The sequence below is a fragment of the Pyrgilauda ruficollis genome, unplaced genomic scaffold, assembly GCF_017590135.1.
Source record: "Pyrgilauda ruficollis isolate IOZ18807 unplaced genomic scaffold, ASM1759013v1 scaffold54, whole genome shotgun sequence".
NCBI classification, from domain to species: Eukaryota; Metazoa; Chordata; class Aves; order Passeriformes; family Passeridae; genus Pyrgilauda; species Pyrgilauda ruficollis.
In genome coordinates, this window is record NW_024527044.1 from 57,077 (window position 1) to 76,860 (window position 19,784).

Below are 19,784 nucleotides of genomic sequence, written 5' to 3' on the forward strand. Positions count from 1 at the left end.
GAAGTCTGTTTCTCTCAACCATCACACAGAGATGTTTCCTACCCTTAGCTCTGTGTGTTCTCCAGAAACTGTACACCTGGATGTGGCTTCAAGCAGTTGAGCTCAACACTGAGCCCAAGCCTGACCGCTTTGTCCCCAGCCCAGTGCCTCACCACGTACCAGAGCAGCACAGTGGCAGGTGACACTCCTGTGCTGACAATCCACTCTCCTTGATATACCCCAGCTCCTTGGTACTTCACTGACAGCTCTTCCTGTCTATCTTTTAAACTGAGGGATTAAATTGCACATACACATGTCTGCACACACACGCAGACACACACCACCCCTCAAAATGCCAATTCTAATCCCAGCCTTTTAGAATGCAGTTAGTGTGCAATGTTGCTGCCATATAAAATGTGACCACTGAGAAATGGGGCCGCTTGGATACACTGCTAACAGTGGCCAAAAGCTTTACTGGGGAAAGTCTGCAAATAGACAGTTAAGCCCTGCTGTGGCTCTCCACCTCCCAGCTATCAGAGGCACTTTCCCTGGGAAAAGCAGAAGGGCAGGGAATATGTTCTCAGGAGTCACTGTGCCCTAGACATGTCCCAGCCTGTTTTCAAATCACCTGGGCACAGGTATGGAGTGCTGGCCCAACGCTGCTCATGGAATCAAAAACCAACACTCAAATTCTAACCATTTACCTAAGAAAGCTGAAGGTACATTTTGTGTTTGAAAAAAGCCTTCTAACATTTATGTTTATCAGAAACTTCAGCAGGATCTTAAACTCAGCTGTGGCTTTCTTAACCCTATCTACATATCTGCAGGTGGTTAGATATTTGTACTCCTGTATCTGTAATGCACTTGCCAGCAATGTTTTCAGTATCCATACCTGCCAATGAAAGCTGCATTTCCATGGGCTTTGCCTGATATCCCTGGTCACTGGCTTCCTCTTTCACCCTTATTTTAAAAACTTTAATTCTTCATAGGAAGTAAGTTTAATTTGAGGATAGGAGTGCTCAAATGGTGGTGATGGTGAAAGAAGGCAACTGGAATACAACATTTTCATCTGCATGCTCTTGATACAAATCGCTTGTACAACAGTAATAGAGAGAGCTTGCCACATCATTCTGGAGGCACTGCTACACTGGGGGCAAGTGTGAATGTGCTGAACCTCTCTTTGTGCACAACCTGCTCCAAGAGGAGACATTCAGCCCACAGTTCCCAAATCATACACATACACCTGAGTTTACTGGGGGAGAGGAGAGGAGAAGAGAAGAATAATAGAATAGGAGAATGCTTCCTTAGCCAAAATGTTTGGTTCTTACCTAGACTGAGTCAGCATTACTGTTTGTTGAATAAGGACTCTTTGGTTTTGCACTTAGCTTTTGTAGATCTTTTCACCTGTGAGGTCTCCAGTTCCTGGATGCTACCAGAAAAACAAAGGTATCACATAAAGAAACGTTCACAGCAGCCTCAAGAGAGTAATCAAAGCTTTCTAGTCCACAGCAGTTAAATGACATTCAAGCTTGAAAGTGATAAATTTTACTTATTTCAGATGTTGAAAAAAGCCCACCTTTCTGTATGCCCCCCAAAAAATCCATCCTTTCAAATTGTTTTCAGGTAATATTCATCCTCCATTAAGGGTCCATTAATGATTAGTCTACTCTGGAATGAGGCTATAATTTAGTTGCAATTACAGGAATGTAATCCCTTCCTGACAATGGCTCTTATTTCAAAAATGTTTCAAAAGAACAAAAATAAGTACATTGTAGATGTATGAAGTATGGCCTGTTGTATGCAACTAGGACTTATTCTGCATCTCCTATTTCACTATGAATCCACCTTTGCTGTTTTGAAGGCAAGGGCACATCCTACGTAGGTAATTCAGTCTCAAAATTACATATATCTCTGCTCTTGAGGCAGTTTTGATGCAGCTCTTTACTGCAGTTATTTTGAGGATAATCATCCTCTCCATAGCCCACCTTCGCATCCAAGGCTTTCCTTGCAAAAGGCATACACACATTTCAGCAGAGGAACAATGCAATAGTGTTTCTTTAGAATTGCTACAGTAGTATTGAAACACAAACCCAAGTTTGGCTCAGCTTCTCTGTAACTCTACGGAGAAGTTAATGAAGTCTTCATTCTTCAGCTGCCTGATATAGGTGCTCTTGCAGCCATTTACTACTGCTTAAAATTAAAATATGAAATGCATCACTGAAGATCAAAGCAGGACTTTAAATGTGTAGCACAACTCCCTCTGCATCACTTAGAGAACTTTGTTTAATACTCACAGCGTGCTCTGACAACACATTCACCTCTACACCTTGCCTTAGAGTAAGTAATGCAAAGCTCAACCTGTTACAGGATTTTACAAACCTGCTCTGCCTTCTGATTTTCTGGAATGCTGTTTTTGCCCCACCCATATCACCTAGTATAGACTCTTGCTGGGGAATCAGAAGGCAAGATCAAGTCCACTGTGCAAAAGTATGCAGAGAGTCCGAGTACATAATCAGAGAAGGGATTTTAAAAATTTAGTAGGTCACCACCTGAAGTGCAGAACTGATTTATTTATAACTAAGGAACTACTGAATACATCATTTATTATTGATTCTCCTTCGAGTAATAGTAATATAGATCACTCTAAACCATTCTTTCATATTTACACTATATATCCTAACTACTATAACTTTTTAATAATGTAGACCAAAACAAAAAGGCATAAATGTCAATACGAAATCATAAGTTATATGAATTAAAAAAAAAAAACCAAAACAGTACAGACTCACGCAATATTCATGTATTTCATGGGAGCCCATTTTATTTCTACCAGCTCCACAGCACAGGCTCCCTAAACCAACACATGGGTTCATCTTCTGCTTTGAAACAAGGTTACTGGTTTCTGATACATCTCCCACAATAAAAGAATGAATGCTATGTCTTCTTTTTAAAAGATTTTATTAAAGAATATTCAGTCAGCTGTATGAGACATTTATGGAACCTCATTACTGAGTAAAGTGCCATCAGTCAAGCCAAACACACTGAGAAGCTTCTTCTCTCGGTCTAATTTGCATGAGGTCTTACACAGTTCATGCCATGCAAAGCCCTATCAAGACCATTATACATTTCGCAACTACCCTTTTAATGAAACCCAAGGTTTCAAGAAACAGCAAGTTCAACACATGTGAAGTAAAAATACAACTTGCACAACCAAGTTACACACTGAACAGCAGCAACATCATAAAATAGCTGACTTTGTGCTTCACAGCAAAACTGAGCATGGCTCAACAATTTTGTTCACTGAACCATGGGGCTGACAAGCCTTTGAAAGGCACTCAGAGGCCTCAACAATTACAGTGCAAGATATCAGGAAAATTCTTAATTCCATTTGTCATTGTGATGGCTCAAAAAAAGATGACTATTATTAAGACTTATTTTCAAATAATTTTTTACAGAAGTGTTTCACCATCAGTACCCTGCGTTGTCCAGCAAGACTTGTATTGACAAATACGCTCATATATTGCAAAACACACTTCTGCTTAATTTTTATTTGTAAAACACGAGTTTCTAAGCAGATTTAACCAGAAATTATATTCACACCCACAAATTTTATTTGGAATCCTTCTGAATGCCCAGGTCTCTTGAAGATTGTCTTTCATTTCAAGTCATAGTTCCAAAATAAATCACTCTCTTCTGTCATACTTAGTGAGCAAAATTCTGTATTCCCACAGCATTTAGTGAGAATTTCATTGCTGCCAAAATGCACTGCATGGCTATCTGCATTCTTTTTTGCAGACACTCCCTGGCACTTACTTCAGTAAGCCAACCATCACTTCACTGATATCCCACAATTTTCTTGCAACCAAGTCATCCATGGCTTTGGGCAGAAGTTCTTCCTCTTTGCAGTCTCCAAAATACTTTCCTGACACGCCTTCGACGTCAGGAGAAGAGGCCAAATAAATAGATGTCTGGGCTCCTTCCAGAGGTGTTTTGAAGAAAGCCCATGACACCAAGTTGAACAGAGGTTTGGCCAGCAAAGGAATATTCACATGTCTGCCTAGATTTGTTCTGACAATCCCTGGATGAAGGGAGTTGACAGTGACTCCTGTCCCTTCCAACCGACGGGCCAGCTCCCTGGCAAATAATATGTTAGCCAGTTTACTTCGGCTGTAACAAAAGCTTTTATTGTAGCTTATTTCACTGTTCAAGTCTTCAAAGTTGATCTCTCCATATTTGTAAAGCTTTGAGGACACTACAACAATTCTGCTTGGGGCAGAATTTTTGAGGAGGCCCAGAAGAAGGTTGGTGAGCAAGAAGTGGCCCAAATGGTTCACACCAAATTGCATCTCAAAGCCATCCTCCGTCTTCATGTATGGACACTGGAATATCCCTGCATTATTTATCAGAACATCCAGCCTTGACTCTTCCTTTAAAGAGGAAAGAAAAAAAAAATCATTCAGGTTTAGAACTCCCATGTATAACATTATTATGCTTGAATTTCTCATTGGGCATTGTTAAAAAAGAAATAATTTCATTTCCAGTTTTCTGAATTGTAACTTTCTGACATTCTCTTAAAGCATTGCTGGAAAAAAAAAACACCTTTAAGCTGAACTACCATTAAACTGCACACTTGACCCTGGTAGGATGCAAGTACCTGAGAGCAGGTCTGTATCAACTTCTAATGCAGGCAAAGAACACAACTACTGGCTTCTCCAAGAGCAGCTTTTTCTACAGCAATTCGGTGATAAATTACCTTTGTGATGCATTTTTTTCCACTTTAAAAAGTAACCTGTCTTTTGCACTGCAAGAGGACACACATTAATTTATGGCAAATCTCTGCTACAGCAGAGGGTTCTAGTATGCAAAAGACACACAAACATGGAACACAAGGTGTTAGTACAAGGAACTAACCTCAGGGCTGAGGAGGAGCCATTACACTTGTATCCCCATCATCTCACTGCGATGAGATGAAAAACTCTGCCAAATAATGTTTTCATGATATTAAACTTGTCTTACTTTAAAATCAGTAGACATCACTCCGCTGCTGGGTGAGAATTATGGAGGAGGACTCATAGAAAAGTAACATGTTTCACATAATTCGAGTCCAATAAGGTCTACTCAGGAACTAAGGAACAGAGGCTCTGTGAGGTGCTCAGCACATGAGATTTGATGGATCACTATTTTGGTTCAGGTTAGTAAAAATCAAGGATATATGTTACACTCTCTAGGATCAGAAAATATAAGTAATTAACAGAGAGATGGCACTGATAATTTAGATGTAGGCATCATGCACTTCATGCTCCAGAATCCACTCAAAAACTAAGAGCTCTCCAATTTACCCAAAAAATGTAATTAAAAAAAACCCAAAAAACAACAAACCAAATTAAAGTAAGCTGCATAAATAAGCTCTGAATTCAACACTCTTACCCACCTCTGACAAAAGACTGTGAAAGCACAATTTATGCTTGCATGAATCAGAGGTAAAGGTATTCATTTTCTCTAAGAGCACTGGGAGTTTTCTTTGCCTTTAATTCTTTAAACCCAATGCAGGGACTGGAAGACAAGCCAAGACAATCTTGGACCATTTGATGATAAAAATAGAGAACCTCATAAATGAATTCTGCACCATTTCCCTTTTAATTAACTGCCATTAGCAGCAAAGATACAAAGAGCAAACCCCAAATCTGCATTTGGCATTCAGTAAAAGGTGCTGGCATCTGATCACTCAAAACTTCAAGTACTTCAATCTCAGACTGATTTCTGTGAAACTTGTGGCTGCTCAGTGTTTCATATAACTGGGTCCCAAAGACATGATCCAAAGAACATCAAACTCACTTCTCCTCTTCACCCAAAGGGACACCATGGTCAGTCACTATCACTAAATCAGGACAGGAGTCAAGAAGTAGTGACTGCAGATCTGCTCACTGAAGTGATCCTTCTTTTTTCTTTAGAGAAAAACATCTGACTGGAGGATTTATTTTGCAAGACTTAACACTTCAAGCAGCAAGACCTCCACATGTGCTACTCTGTGAAATTCCTACATGTAATAACCTAGAGGTATGTGATCAATGCCAAGAAGGCAGCTACTACAACCAAGGGCAGCAGAGTGCACAAAACATTGCTTTGATGGGCAGTAATATTCATCACTGAGAGATGCAGCCTCTAAGCTCACTTTCACTTTCTCCATTTTCCCATGGAACTCTCCAACATCTCAGTCTTTTTTTTTTTTCAATGAGACTAAGGAGTGAGAGATATAATCACTTTCAGTCATGCAAAGTAAAGCTCCCACAAATAAGGCTAAGCTACGGGAGGGCACTGTCTCTCCATCCTGTCAATGTTTATGTCTTCTTTATATTAAAAAAAAAAAACAAAAAAAACCAAAAAAACAACAACAACAACACAAGAACGCCCAAAATAACAGCTCCAAAAAGGACTCAAAAATAGGGAAGGTAAATAACATAAACTTGGGTGGAAAAGTTCTTGAAATTATCTCTTAAGTTTGCATCTCTTGTCATTCAAGTTATAATGCAGGCATCAGTAATACTCTGAAGATAGCATACTCTCTTAAGAGCCACTCTGATATTTTGCACAATAAAGATGCAATTCCTAAAAATTAAACAGTATGTCTCTTTCTTTGCTGTGTGCTTATTACACCAATTTTATATTCTTTCCTTTGTATGCAGGTTTTCCCACAGCACTGAAACAACATTAGACCCTACCACTGGATTCATATATATATATATATACAGACTACAAAGTGTCCCTCTAGAGAACTTAAAACTTGACACTTATAGTCCCTGTTTTCTTCCCCTCTTACAACAGGGTCTGAGCATCTTTTAAGTACTTAACAAATCCCTGAGCAGCAGAACTTATTAAGCCTGGCTTCCCATGACTTCATGTCTCCTGACTTGAGTAGCTAGATGTGGTGAGATCAAAGTCCCACAAGATGCTTTTGGTAGGAATGGAATAATGCCTCCAGCAGTGCTTCCCTCTGCTCTACAAATCTAGTGGCATTTCTGTCAGGCAAAGCAACTGGATGTTCCCATTTTCCTTAAATTCAGGTTTTCAGGGAATCTGCAAAAACTGCATATATTCAAAAATGTCTATTGAATAGATTCTGCTGGTGGTGGGTGAGAGATTTAACTCCTTGGGGGTTTACAACCTAAGGAGGCAGCAGCAGGATGTCTGGAGCATGTCAGCAGTGCACTTGGCAACTTTTATTTTTCTGGTGGCAAAGCTGAACTGTAACACTAATTGAAACCAACAAAGGTCAAGCTAGTTAATTCAGAGAGAAAGGAAGAAAAATCATTTACCTCACACAGAAACAAGCATTTCGTTTCCAGAACAGAGAAGATCTAGAATATTTTAAACCAAAACAGACCAAACTATCACGAAGTTCATGCTTCCAGGAGCTAATTCACGGTCAGTTTGCTTACATGCTCTTCACCCTGCGGTGACCTCAGCGACTTTTCCAGTCCCCGAGCGCGCTGCTGGCAGCAGGGACTGTCTCGTCCCACCCACAGGGGAACCCGGGCACCACCGCGGAGCCCAGAGGCCGCCACCCAGCACCGCCCAGCCCGCGCCTGCCGTGCCCGCTCCGGGCGGGACCCGCGGGCCCGGCCGTACCTGCAGGACGCGGTGGCAGAAGGCGCGCACGGAGCGCAGCGAGGCCAGGTCCAGCTCGCGGACCACCAGCTCGCCCCCGCCGTCCTCCCGCTCGCCCACCTCGGCCCGGATCTCGCGGGCCGCCCGCTCGGCCCGCGCCCGGTCGCGGCAGCCCATGATGACGCGGGCCCGCATCCGCAGCAGCTCGGCCGCCGCCGCCCGGCCCAGCCCGCTGTTGGCGCCGGTGATGATGACGGTCTTGCCCCGCATGGAGCCCCCGCGCCCGGGCCGCGCCGCGCCCCGCAGCCAGCGCCAGGCGGCCACCAGCAGCCCCGCGCCCAGCGCCAGCGCCGGCAGCGCCGCGGCCATGCTGGGCCTGGCCGGGCTGCGCGGGGCCTGCTGGGGCTTGTGGTCCCGGGCGGCTCGGGAGCCTGCGCGCTGCCCGCGGCCGGGCGGAGCTGCGGCACCTGAGGGCTCGGCTGCCCTTCCTCGGACCGCCCCAGGCTGGGAACTTGGGCGGAGAGAATGGGGTTTGGCGGGGGCAAGTGTAGGGTCCGAGTATCAGCGCAGGTTGGGGGCTGATTGAACCTCTTTCTTTAATTGTTGGTACTGGAGCTCTTGGGCGGCCTCTCAGCTCTGCCAGCTTTGCTTTGCATCCTTAACTCAAAATCTGCTTTCAGCCATCGACTTCATGTCATGTTTCTAGACACTGTTACTAATCCCAGACCCTGATGATCCCAGCCAGGGCATCATGAACCTGTTCAGGGAGGCAGGAGTGCCACTGCAGTTCACCCACTCAAAGTCCTTTTCACCCTAGCCATGGAAGAGTAGTAGAAATGTACAGAGAGAGAATTAAACGGTAACCAAATTTTGATCAAGAGCAAGGTAGGTTAAAACAAAATAAAATAAAACAAAACAAAAAACCCCCAAAAACAACAACAAAAAAACCCCAACTGACCAAAGAAACAAGCAAACAAACTCCAAAAAAACTACCCCAAAACCACAGTACTGGAGTTCAGTGCAGATTTAGGAATAAGATAGAGTCAAAGAGGACAGAACAACATAGAATAGGAGAGTATGTGAGGAACTAGAGGCCAGGAAGCAGGAGAATACAGGGAGACAAGAAACAAGCCTGTCTTGGCTGATAAGGAGCATGTGTGTCTGTCCTGAGTCAGGACCTGGCACGTTTGGGGAAATGACTAAGAAACCCAGGAAGAAATCCATGAGCCTTTAATCAGGTTTCTTGTGGCTTGTCTGGACATGACAACCATTTGCAACAACAAGCTCCCCATAACTGTCACATGTTGGTGCTACCTGCAGGCTGTCACATGGCTGCAGTCAGTTCTGAGGCTGACCTCAGCTCATGTTACAGCAGCAGAAATAGCAGATTCTTCTGGAAGTATTTTTACCATGTCTTTTCTGACTGTCCCTCGCACTTCTCAGGCCGTTTAAGGGCTGTATAGGCAGCACGCCATCTAAACACTCTAGATTTGTTGACAAACCTCTTCTGTCTTTGTTTTCACTACAGAAAACACTTTCTTCATTCTTGGCCCTTCACTCCATTGTGAGCCTCACGGTTACACCAAAGGGTATTTTAGCCAGGGTATAGCATCTGTGTATGAAATGTGAATTTTTACATCATTAATGTGGTGTAAGAACCATGTTGGGGTATTCTTCCATATGTTCTTCTCATAGTAAACATGTACTGGGAGGCGTTGCAGCCACGCCCAGTCAAGGACCATGAGGAAGGAAGAGTAGTTGCCAAAGAGGTGTCAAAATAGGAGAACCAGGAAATGCCCTGTTTGAGGAACAGATTTGTTCTGTAAGAAATCGTCCTGATGGGAGCTAAAGAATCTGCTATTCATCACCTTGCTGTGAGGATTCTTTAGTCATCTCTGATGCCCCTACTTAGAAGGCTGCAGATGTGCTGGAGAGGGCACTGGCTCGAGGGGGCTGCCTGTGTTTGTCAATGTCAGTCCAGCCTTCAGTGAAAGGAGCATTGTGCTCAGGAGCTCGTGGTGACCAGAAGCTGCTCATGTAGGCAGGAATGATGTGTGCGCCCAGATCTTGGTCCCAGATCACACTGAGCATCATAACTGGAAATTATTTCTTCTGACATTGACCTGCTCCACAGATTTCTGTACCCCTCTATTGCACTCAAGGTTCTGTTTGGCAATACTGCAGGCCAGTGCAGGATCCAGGATCCAGCAGAGGAGCATGAGGGGGTACCTGAGGATCCCCCTCAGAATGTAGGAGCCCTCTGAACCTCACATCCTCAGAACAGACCACAGTCCAGAACACATGTTGGAAGACATGTGATGATGACCATCTCCAATTTTTTGATCTGAAATACTTTATATTTTGGCTCCTTTAGATGACATGCCAGCCTGGAAATTAAAAGGATGTCTTGAAGATGGGAAGGAACTGGGAATATGGGTTTATGATGTCTTGGTAACTGGTGGGAAATATCTAACACACTCTGAGAATATGTTCTGTAAAACAAAAATCTGAAGACACCTTCAGAAACCTATTTATAACATTTTTCTCCACAGGGATTGGTAGCAGTTGGAGACATTCTCATTTGTCTTATTGTCTTTCCTGGACTCTTTATGTGGTGCAGGAGCATGGAAACTAAGGAAACAAGAACTGGGTTTCCCTGATGGAGTTCTGTTTCCACACAATTCATCTGTGTTATTACTAATCCTCCTCCAGATTTTGTCTAGGATGACTATTTCCTTTTCATAAGTCTGTCTTCCAGTGTTGTAAACAGGCTGATAAAGGACAGTTCTCTCTATTCCGCTACTGAAAAATATTTCTGTTGTTTTAGCTATGACTGGCTTAGGGTTATGAGGGCATAAACTCACGGTACCCCGATAAACGTGAGAAGCAAGACATTTTTTGTTGAGTTGTGTGGCTGTTGATGTTTGCTTGTTTGTTTTGTTTTGTGGATTGGAATGCTATTAAGAGACAATTCTCTTCTATGTCTACAAAAATAGAAAGCATTTTCCCTCAGCTCCCACCCCACTTCACAGAATTTTCTTGAAAAAGATTATTTCGGTCCACTAGCCAAGCTGTGCCTTGGAGCAGAAGAAAATAATTTTAACAGGCAGAGGCTGCTTGGCAAGCTGATTCTCCCCAGACATCCAGATTAGTCTGGAAGGTACTTGCATGGACTAGTAGGCTCCACTCCCTCACCATGCTGCCAGCTGGATGTGCAGAGAAGCAGCCATCGAGCCTCGGGACAGTTGCCTGACGATTAAAAGACAGTGTATGATCTGAAACATCTAAGGGCATTTTGCTCAACTAATTTAGGAAAAGTGATTATGGGCCTTAACATCAGCTTCTGAACTTTAATGTCAATTTGAATTCTGTGATTAAGAATGTAAATTCTGCTATGTAGATATGTGAAGTTTTTTTACACATGCCTTAGTGCTGTCAGGAGGATACTGCAAGAGGGAGTCCCCTAGTACTGTGTGTGCACAGATCAAAAAAATACTTGGAAGCTCCAGTGTCAAGGCCAGTAGGTTTCATTCTTGCTGTACATGGATGGTTCATTGGAAATAAAGGTAAACATAATAGACCACATGACTCAATTCCAATTTACTCACTGATTTTCATGCTTGCCCTGTCAGGTATGAGACTCACCTCTGCACTCCTACAGGGATTAAGGATTCCATTAACCTTTTCATTATCAAGATGCAATTGTTCAGTGAGAGTCAAATGCCAGTTTTATTTCCTGCACCCAACCTCTACAGCTGTAGCAATGCAGGGATGAAAACCAGATAATACATGTTCTGCTTCAAAAAGGCAGGACTGCTCTTTCTGAAATTTGCAGCCATGCTTTTGTGGTAAAGGTATACACACAATTTATATTCCACAGCTAAGGAATATTTTTGAATTCCTTGTGGACTATGATCTCTCACATAAAAACATCTGCTAATAACATTTTTCATAATCTCCATTTGGTAACTCTATCCCATCCTGGCAGACAATGACCAGGCCTCAGTTAATTCATGTCTTCCTCACCTCCTGGCTGGGCTGGGAAATGTGATACATTTTGGGCCAAGCCTTTAGCACATACAAAGCTCCAAGTACACCAGAAATCTGTAGTGCATCCCATCAACATCACATACTGGTGTGAACACTTGAAAACTTTTCTCTATTTGTGTTTCATGCAGGATCAAGGCTTTTGCCTTTGCTTCCAAAGAACTTTGTGGCTTGGACCCAGAACATTAAAATGATTGCCTATGTTCCTGGGAGGGAAACCATAATTGATGCAGTGGAGCTTTCTATAATAACAGGACAGTTCATCTGGACAGAGGAGACCAAACTTTCAGAGGCCAGTGTGAGATTCTGGGCCGAATTCCCCCAGGAACCACAGATCCTGACAAGCTTGATTCACCATTTCTAGTCCCACTGCAAAGCACATTCTTTTGGTTTTGTCTCTTCTGGTATGAATATATGACAACAATAAATAAAAAAACAGGACAGTTGTTCCACTAGGGAGAGAAAGAGAACAAACACCACCTGACAGGTGTTAGTGGTGTCATTTGGATATCACTTAGTTACATGGATAACAATGAGATACAGGAATTTAGTATAAAAGGGAGAGAATAGACCTATGGTGTACATATGCAGCAACAGGCAGCTGTCCCCTGGAAACTCATCAGAAGTTGCCAAACCAAGTTGACCAGATCACAGAACAGTTGTAAATCCTAAGGGAATCTAGTTAAGAAGAAAGTAGTTCCATCAGCAGCATTATTTCCAGGTAGATTATCTGCTATTATGAAGGTGTGCTCTAAAGCTTCAGCCTTCATCCCAGCCAAGATACTCACAGCATCTCAGACTTCTGCCCAGCTCTGTGAACTATGTTGGGTTAAGGTGAGACTTCTAGCTCTCAGATTAGACTGCAAGAGGTCACTTCTGCTTCCAAACATCAGAAACATTCTGATTACACAAACTGTGCCTAGGAAATTATGCTAAAACCTCTATACAGAAAAATGACAATGTTCTGTAAAGCCAGCTTTATTAAGATAAGAAAACAATATAGAAAAATATGTGCAAACACAACCAAATGCACTAATATTTTACTAGAAGCCAAAACTGTGTGGTGACAGACCTACTGAACACATATTTAACCAGCAAACCACCAACAGGTAAACAGTTACATGTAAACTGTGCTTTTGAGAACTTCAGAAATAACTGTCAAGAACCAGCATTGCAGCATGAATTTTCTTATAAATAACCTGTCAACAGTTTTTTAGACAAAATATAACTGTTCTGTCTCTCAGAATATGTCTGAAGCTATAAAAACAGTACAAATCTCCTAATATCAGAACCACAGTGTTAGATACAGACAGGTAAAAAAGTCTAAACTCCTTAAGAATTATATTAAAATAACTCTATTAAAAACTTACCAATGTTAAAAATACTTCCTTTAAAGGCTGTTCTAGCCAAAAGTTAAATTTTAGACAAAGTGCTCACAATACACAAATGTAGAGGTTTTCAGATGTAACTATTGGAACATCAGAGGCTGGCTGAGTTAAGAACCTTATCCTTAGTGGCGCCCTCCAGTCATGTAGGTTTTTGGTATTTCTGAGCAATGCCATAGGGGACATGTGCGGCTATGGCACCTAATTTCTGTGCTCCTTCGATGTGGAACATCTGGTCATCAAAGAAAATGTGAGGGCGGATTTTCACCAGGATTGGTCCTTTAGGTGCTCCTGCTAGGAAAAGTGCCTCATCAATCTCCAGACCCCAGCTACGGAGAGTCTTCAGCACTCTGGCTCCAGAGCTCGCTGCACTTCTGGCTGTGACCAGGTAGGTCCTGATAGGACAATTTAATCGTTCGTTTTTTGCATAGAACTTCTTCTGGAGTTTCCCCAAGTCTTCCAGAAAACCCTTCAAAGGACCCTGAGTATGAAATACCAGAAGCATATTTAGTATATGCCCACAGTTTCCAAAATAATTCTTTTGCTTTCTTCCAAACTGCCAGTTACACACAGAATTCCTTTTCCTAATGCTGTGCTCCTCCACAAATTCTCTATGTAACATCTCCAAATGGGTCTGCACCCTTAGTAGGAATTCACACATTAGCAAAAAGTTAAAACCACAACACTACATGGTAGGATCAGTGGAAAAATAACTCTCTCTAAGGCTTACAAGATCTCTTACAACATTAATTTTTAATTATAATCTTTAATAAAATGTTCATTGAAAACATGAAACTCTTTTTGGTATGAAACATAAGGTGGAATTTTTTTCCTGCACAAAAAACAGTAGAAGACCTAATTACAAAGCTGTCAATGAACTCTTCCCATACTAATGACTATACTACACTCCAGTTAATAGAAGCAAATGACAGTTTTGTTGAAATTGCAATATATTGCACTGTCCAGTACTTTCATAAATAAAGCTTTTACTCTGAATTTACACTGTTTTAACAATAGCAGAATTGGTCTTTCAGTTTAAGCTAATGTTAAAATATTTGCGTTTTTAGACAAATGGCATAGCTGTGCTTGGGAATAAGCAGATATTATCTTGTTTCAATAACCAGAATATCTCAGTATTTGAAATTAACATTACCTACAGTCTGATAAAAAAAATCAGGGAAATCAGTACTAACATTTCTTTTTCTAATGATACTATAAAAAGACATCTGTAAGTCACTGTCTTATATATGCAGTTCTCTCAGAGAAATGAGAGAGGACTACAATGATGGCCTGGTAAAAGGACTGCAATGGTGGCCTCTTTTATGTGAAACACACATTTTAAAGATTATCTTCGAAGAAGGAAATAAACAGGGGCATCAGCTTTCACAAAGAACACGTCCACACTGGGAAATGGAGAAATACAGCAGCAATGAAAGTCACCAGATCTTTTGGAAACTCCCTTTAAACAAGAAATTGAAGAAATACAAACCTGTGCAAGAGGCTTATTTTCATTCTGCTGTTCATGTTCAAAAAATCTATCTAATCCTTGCTCTTTGAAAATCTGTTCTGATTCATCAGAAAAGATAACAGCATCCCCATCAAAAGCCACCCTCAGCTGTGTATCTGAGTAAACGACATCTTTGTTAGCAGTGAACATCGTAGCTGATGCAATGCCTGAAAACAGATCAGAGACCCTCAGTTAGCATGTCCTGCAAAGTCAGTCATGAAACCATCAGCAGTTTGGGTCCAACAACTTATTGGTCATGACTCTTATATATGGTGAGCACAACTGATCACAAAAGCTAATTAGAGATGGCTGTTCTATAACACAAATGTATGGAAGCTGTCCCACTGCCAAAACTTCTTGATCATGCTTCCTTCCACTTTCATATATTACTACATAAAACTGCTTCCCAAGCTGTGCTGCAAATGAGGGAAAAGCAGAAAATCCCAAGGAGACCACTCAATCAAAGTATTTGTTACTTTTTGACAAAAATGGGACACAGAAGTTGCTTTTTTATGTTGTATCAAAAAGATGATGCTATTCAAACAGACGTTGAATAGAGGTGGGAGTCTTGTTTCTTTTTGAAGGGGAGAGACAAAGGTGCAGAGTGGTTAAGTTGTCACTATCAGCAGGCTGAAGGGTCAAAGAAGAACCATATTAACAGATTTTATTTGGTTGAGTAAAAGTAAGTGATAAGCTTGCACCACACAAAGTGGTGACTTTCTCCATTTGATGAAGCAGGACTACTTTCTGTGAGACACACAATGTATATAATTTTTGAATAGGCTCAACAAAAGATAACAAAAGATATCGACAGATAGCAAAAGAAAGTCCATTCAAACCTGCTTCTATAGCTTCCTGCACTTTGTCAGAATCCGCTGAGAGGTACAGGTTTGTGAGGTACGCAGTCAGGTAACCAATGGGGCTCTCTCCTCCCGTCATACAGAAACGTTCAATTGTTAAGCCTAAAGAAAGAACAGTACAAGGTGTGGCTCTGCCTTGACACTACAAACCTGTAAAAGGAATCTATGAAGAGGTACACTAGCCTAGCTTAAACAACTTAAAAAAATACATTCATTGTAATTTCAACAAGTTACACAACTTCAAACAATTACAATGTTTGATCAGCTCATCCTCATTGAGAATTTAAGGGAAAAAATTCCCTCTACAACAGCAGAGTAACTGCTGTGAAGATGTATGTGTAGGGAGCATAGATACCAAATATGAAAAAGTTTAAGGACTTCTCAGAAGTTATGGTTTTACACCTGACAAATCTAGAGCACTGGATCAAATTCTGTCTAACACTATTTCACTTATGCTGACACCCAAAAATAAATATCCAAGAAGCTATTTTCCCAAAGTCAGAACAGGAAGAATAAAATTAATTCATATTATTATCCAACAGCTGGCAATTCTACACATCAGTAACTATTTTATTTACCATAGTGATTGATGCTGTTTATGAGCCTCACTCCCACTTGGGCATGGTTATTAGTCATCAGGACAATATCAAACCGTTCTTCGTCATCAGGGTACAGCTCGAGAAGCCGGGCATTGACGTGCTCCAGTGCCTGCAGATTGAAAATGTGGAAGTCAACAGTGGAGTGTGCCTCCTTTCTTAGTCACTGTAGTTTTAGTGATAGGATTGTCTTGAAGGAGGGTGTAAAATACCTGATAGTTTAACTTGCTGAACTTCTTTTACTCCTTTCTGCTTTGTTTGCTGCCCCCAGCAACCATTTGACTGGGTTCATTTGAAAGGCAGCAAGAAGTAAATTTCTTTTCTTTTTTTTTTTTCTTTTGAGCTATGGAATTTACTTTTGCTGATTCACTAACAGTTCAGGTCATCAGGTGTCAAAGACCATCCTTAAGTAATGAGTACAAAATCACATCCTGTCAGCATGATTATCTTGAGAGTTTCTAATTGCAGCAATGAATGAGACAGATTTTGATTTGAGATCTCTTAAAAGATAATTGGCCAACATGTTATACCCACAGTCTGGTATTCTTATTTCCCTGACCTTTCATCTGCTCATCTCTCTCTGTATCCATCTGTTCTCCTATTTAGAACTTCCTCTTGACCCTTGAATGGAATTCTTTGGGATTACAGCAACAAAATCAATAATAAATCATCAAATGAATGCAAGCTAGAGTGATTTTTATTAAGGTGCTTTAAAAAGTCAGGCCAGTTGTTCAGAACTAAAACACAGATTTTATAAATAAATTCTGGAAATCTCACTGTAAAAAGCTATGTTATTGTGGAACTGTGCTTAGGAAAATTCCAAGTTAGAGCCTGGAATAAGGCCTAGAAAAAAATCTTAGTATGTGGTCATAACTCACTTCTATTGTTAAGACTATACTACACAGGCAATTTCTTAAATTATTAGGAGAAAAGGATTCAATTTTTTGTCCAGTGTCTTTCTACTTTGCAGTGTAAGGACACCCTGGCCTGTGATTACAAATCTTAAGCCCTACAAACATGAGATATAAGACTTTTAAGTTAGTATCTTAAACATTTCCATAAGGGAATAAAAAAAAAAAAAAAAGTATCTTTTTGGCTTTGTCTCCAAGCAGAAGGGATGACTCAACACAGCCACAGTTCTCTAGCTTAATGATTCCCGTGACTAAGCAACATAAAGAATTCAAACAAAAACAGCATATCAGAAGGGAACAGAGATCAAGGTGCATTTATCTGGGCATAGCTAACAGCTCTGATTTCCAAAGTATGAGCAGTTACAGAGTCAAATTGTGCTTATACTCTAAGGTAATTTTGATACTGAACTCTGATCTTAAAAACTGACTGTACTAGCAGGGCTGCTACATACAGGAAAAGATACAATAAATTCCCAAGTCAGTCTGCCCTCACTGGTGTACATTGTGAATTATTTTATGGCCACACTTTTATGTTAGAAACACCTTTACAGTGCTTGTGCCATTAATGCTACTAATAGCTATGTTATATTTACAGCAGCATGGGTATTGACATAAGTAATTTTTCCACTGTGTATGTTCATAAAGCTAGTAATGAAGAACAAAACTGAAGTAAAGAAAATCTGCTTTTAAAACCTGAAATGTTCTCCCACAACTCTGATGTCAGCAAGTATGATTTCTAATTATGATTTCATTAATTTTCTAAAATTGTTGGGGTAAAGCTCAGCAAACAGTTCTCAATGGACATAAAATTAACTCTGTAGACAGTGTTTTTCAAGACAGTCCTACTAAAACCTGTGCTCTTCAAAAACATACATATTTTCAGGTTTTTTCACTTTTCTGTAATTTCACTTGCTTTCCATTCTGCAGGGTGTTTTTCTTGGTCATTTCTCTTTTCTTGTGCAATGAAAGCAGAATATTCCATTTCAGCTCTTCTTAAACCCTGACTCAGAAGTAGGGACTCCATTTCTTTTGCTGGTCCTCAAGAACAATTTCAAACAAGGGTGACAACAAAAACAAGGAAAAACTAAAGCTGACCAAAATAAATTAAAATCAACACTGGGTTTGTTTTTTTTTTTGGTTTTTTTTTTTTTTTTTTTTTTTTTTGAGGTGGGGAGAGGAAGTGAGTTGGTTTATTTGCTTTGTCTTGGGTGGTTTTGGGGAGGAGGAGAAGGTTGTCACAAACTTCAACAAAAAAATATGGGGCTTATCTTGACTGAAATGGTCTTAAAAGGAGAGGTGCTTCATACGCCCCATGTCCAGCAGAAAAAGCAGGTTGCTCCTTACGCACACCCGGGATGTGGTGCTGTGAGCCGGGATACAAACCGGGATGCTGGGAGTACCACTCCGGTCCCGGTGACGCGAGCAGTACGTGCGCTGCCGCAGGCGTTCGGCATTAGAGCCGGCGGGAGGAGAGGACAGGAGAGGAGGAGAGGGAATGGGAGAGGGGAGAGAAGCGGTGGCCGCGGGGCCAGGGAGCGCAGAGAGATGCGGGGAATGCTCCCGGGCTGTCCCGCCGCGACGAGCTCGGAGCTGGGAGAACAACTCCCAAAAGCATCTCCCCGAGGCAGGATTATCTCTGCTGAAGGAGGCTTCGAGCTCTTCCTCTTCCCGAAATTTGGCCTCGCAGCATCCACCGCGCCCCGCCGCACCCCACACCCTCTCCCGCCCGCCTCCTGGCTACCTTGACGAAGTAGAACGCCGGTCCGGGCTTGAGGATGATGTTCTCGTTCTGCTGCTGGTACTCCACGTACTTCTCCACGCCCTGCTCTTCGTAGATCCGCTGCTCCTCCACCAGGTTGAAGAGTGCTCGGGAGGACACGGCCACCGTGATGGCGTTCTGGGGCTTGGGCTGCGGAGCGAGCGCAGGGTAGCGCCGGCCCGCGGCCCTCAGCCCCCGGGCCCCCAGCCTCCCCCCGGGCCCCCGAGCTCCGGACCCCCGGCCCGCCCGCACTCACCGGCCGGGGCCTCTGAGTAACCAGATTGTCGTAGAAAGCCTTGGCCGCCGCCCAGTCCTGCTCGGCCTCCTTCTGCCGGTCCTCCTCCTCCGGGCCGGAGCCGCTCATGGTTCCTGGCGCGGCCCGGGCCGTAGCGAGCGACCGGGAAGCGGCGGCAGCGGCCGCCCCCTGCCCCGCCCTGGCCAGGCGGGGAAGGCACCGGCGCTGCCTCTCCCTGGCGCTGTGCGAGCCCGGAGACGCGGCCCGGAGCGGTCGGGCCGTCCCCCGGAGCGGAGCAGTCCCGGCCCTGGCCCCGGCGACCCCCCCGCCCCTCACACCGCGAGGCGCAGCCCGCCCGCAGTGTCCCCCCTCATGGCGGGTTCGTGGGGTGCGCGGGGCCCTCACGGCACCTGTGGCGGCCCCTTCAGCAGGCGCTGACTGCGGCCGCTGCCCTCCGCAGTGCTCGGGGGTGCCGCTGCCTGGTGTCAGGCAGCAGCCGGCAGCCCTCCGTGTACCTACAGCATTAGAGATGTATTATTTAACTGCAATGGCTTAATTGATTTAACGTTAACTGCAACAAATTCCCAGGAGATCTTATATAATATGTTTTAGCAATCAAAATGGGGTCGATGTCTGTGGCCTTGGGTGCTTTATGCCTTCGGGCTTACATAGAAAATACCTTCAGGAAACAGCAATTTGGGCAGTGTTGCTGAGAGTGTGTTCACACCCACAAAAACTGTTATTCTGGCATTGAGGTTGGAGTGGTCCTAAAATCCAGAGTCCCACACGGAGCTATGCAGTATTTAATACAGCTGTCTGAAATGGTCGTGTCTACCTCTGCTGATCACTGTCTGAACCACAGCAAAGGTTTCCACACTGCTAAGCTGCAGGAGAGAGTAG

The 19,784-nt window shown here is 42.8% G+C and overlaps 2 protein-coding genes across 2 annotated transcripts; both read right to left on the reverse strand.

The window, feature by feature from the left end:
• Positions 1 to 2,920: 2,920 nt before the first annotated feature.
• LOC121360796 (retinol dehydrogenase 14-like) lies at positions 2,921 to 7,968 on the reverse strand. Its single transcript, XM_041480878.1, has 2 exons — positions 7,606 to 7,968; positions 2,921 to 4,406 (listed from the first exon to the last, which is right to left on the reverse strand). Exons 1-2 carry the CDS (start codon positions 7,951 to 7,953, stop codon positions 3,789 to 3,791), a joined length of 966 nt encoding a protein of 321 aa, XP_041336812.1. The 5' UTR covers positions 7,954 to 7,968; the 3' UTR covers positions 2,921 to 3,788.
• Positions 7,969 to 12,599: 4,631 nt separating this feature from the next.
• On the reverse strand, positions 12,600 to 19,310 carry LOC121360795 (cytosolic 5'-nucleotidase 1B-like). The gene is made up of 6 exons (XM_041480877.1): positions 18,906 to 19,310; positions 18,632 to 18,799; positions 15,962 to 16,091; positions 15,363 to 15,485; positions 14,506 to 14,690; positions 12,600 to 13,497 (listed from the first exon to the last, which is right to left on the reverse strand). The coding sequence occupies exons 1-6, from the start codon at positions 19,011 to 19,013 to the stop codon at positions 13,159 to 13,161; spliced, it is 1,053 nt and encodes a 350-aa protein (XP_041336811.1). The 5' UTR covers positions 19,014 to 19,310; the 3' UTR covers positions 12,600 to 13,158.
• Between the last annotated feature and the right edge of the window lie 474 nt (positions 19,311 to 19,784).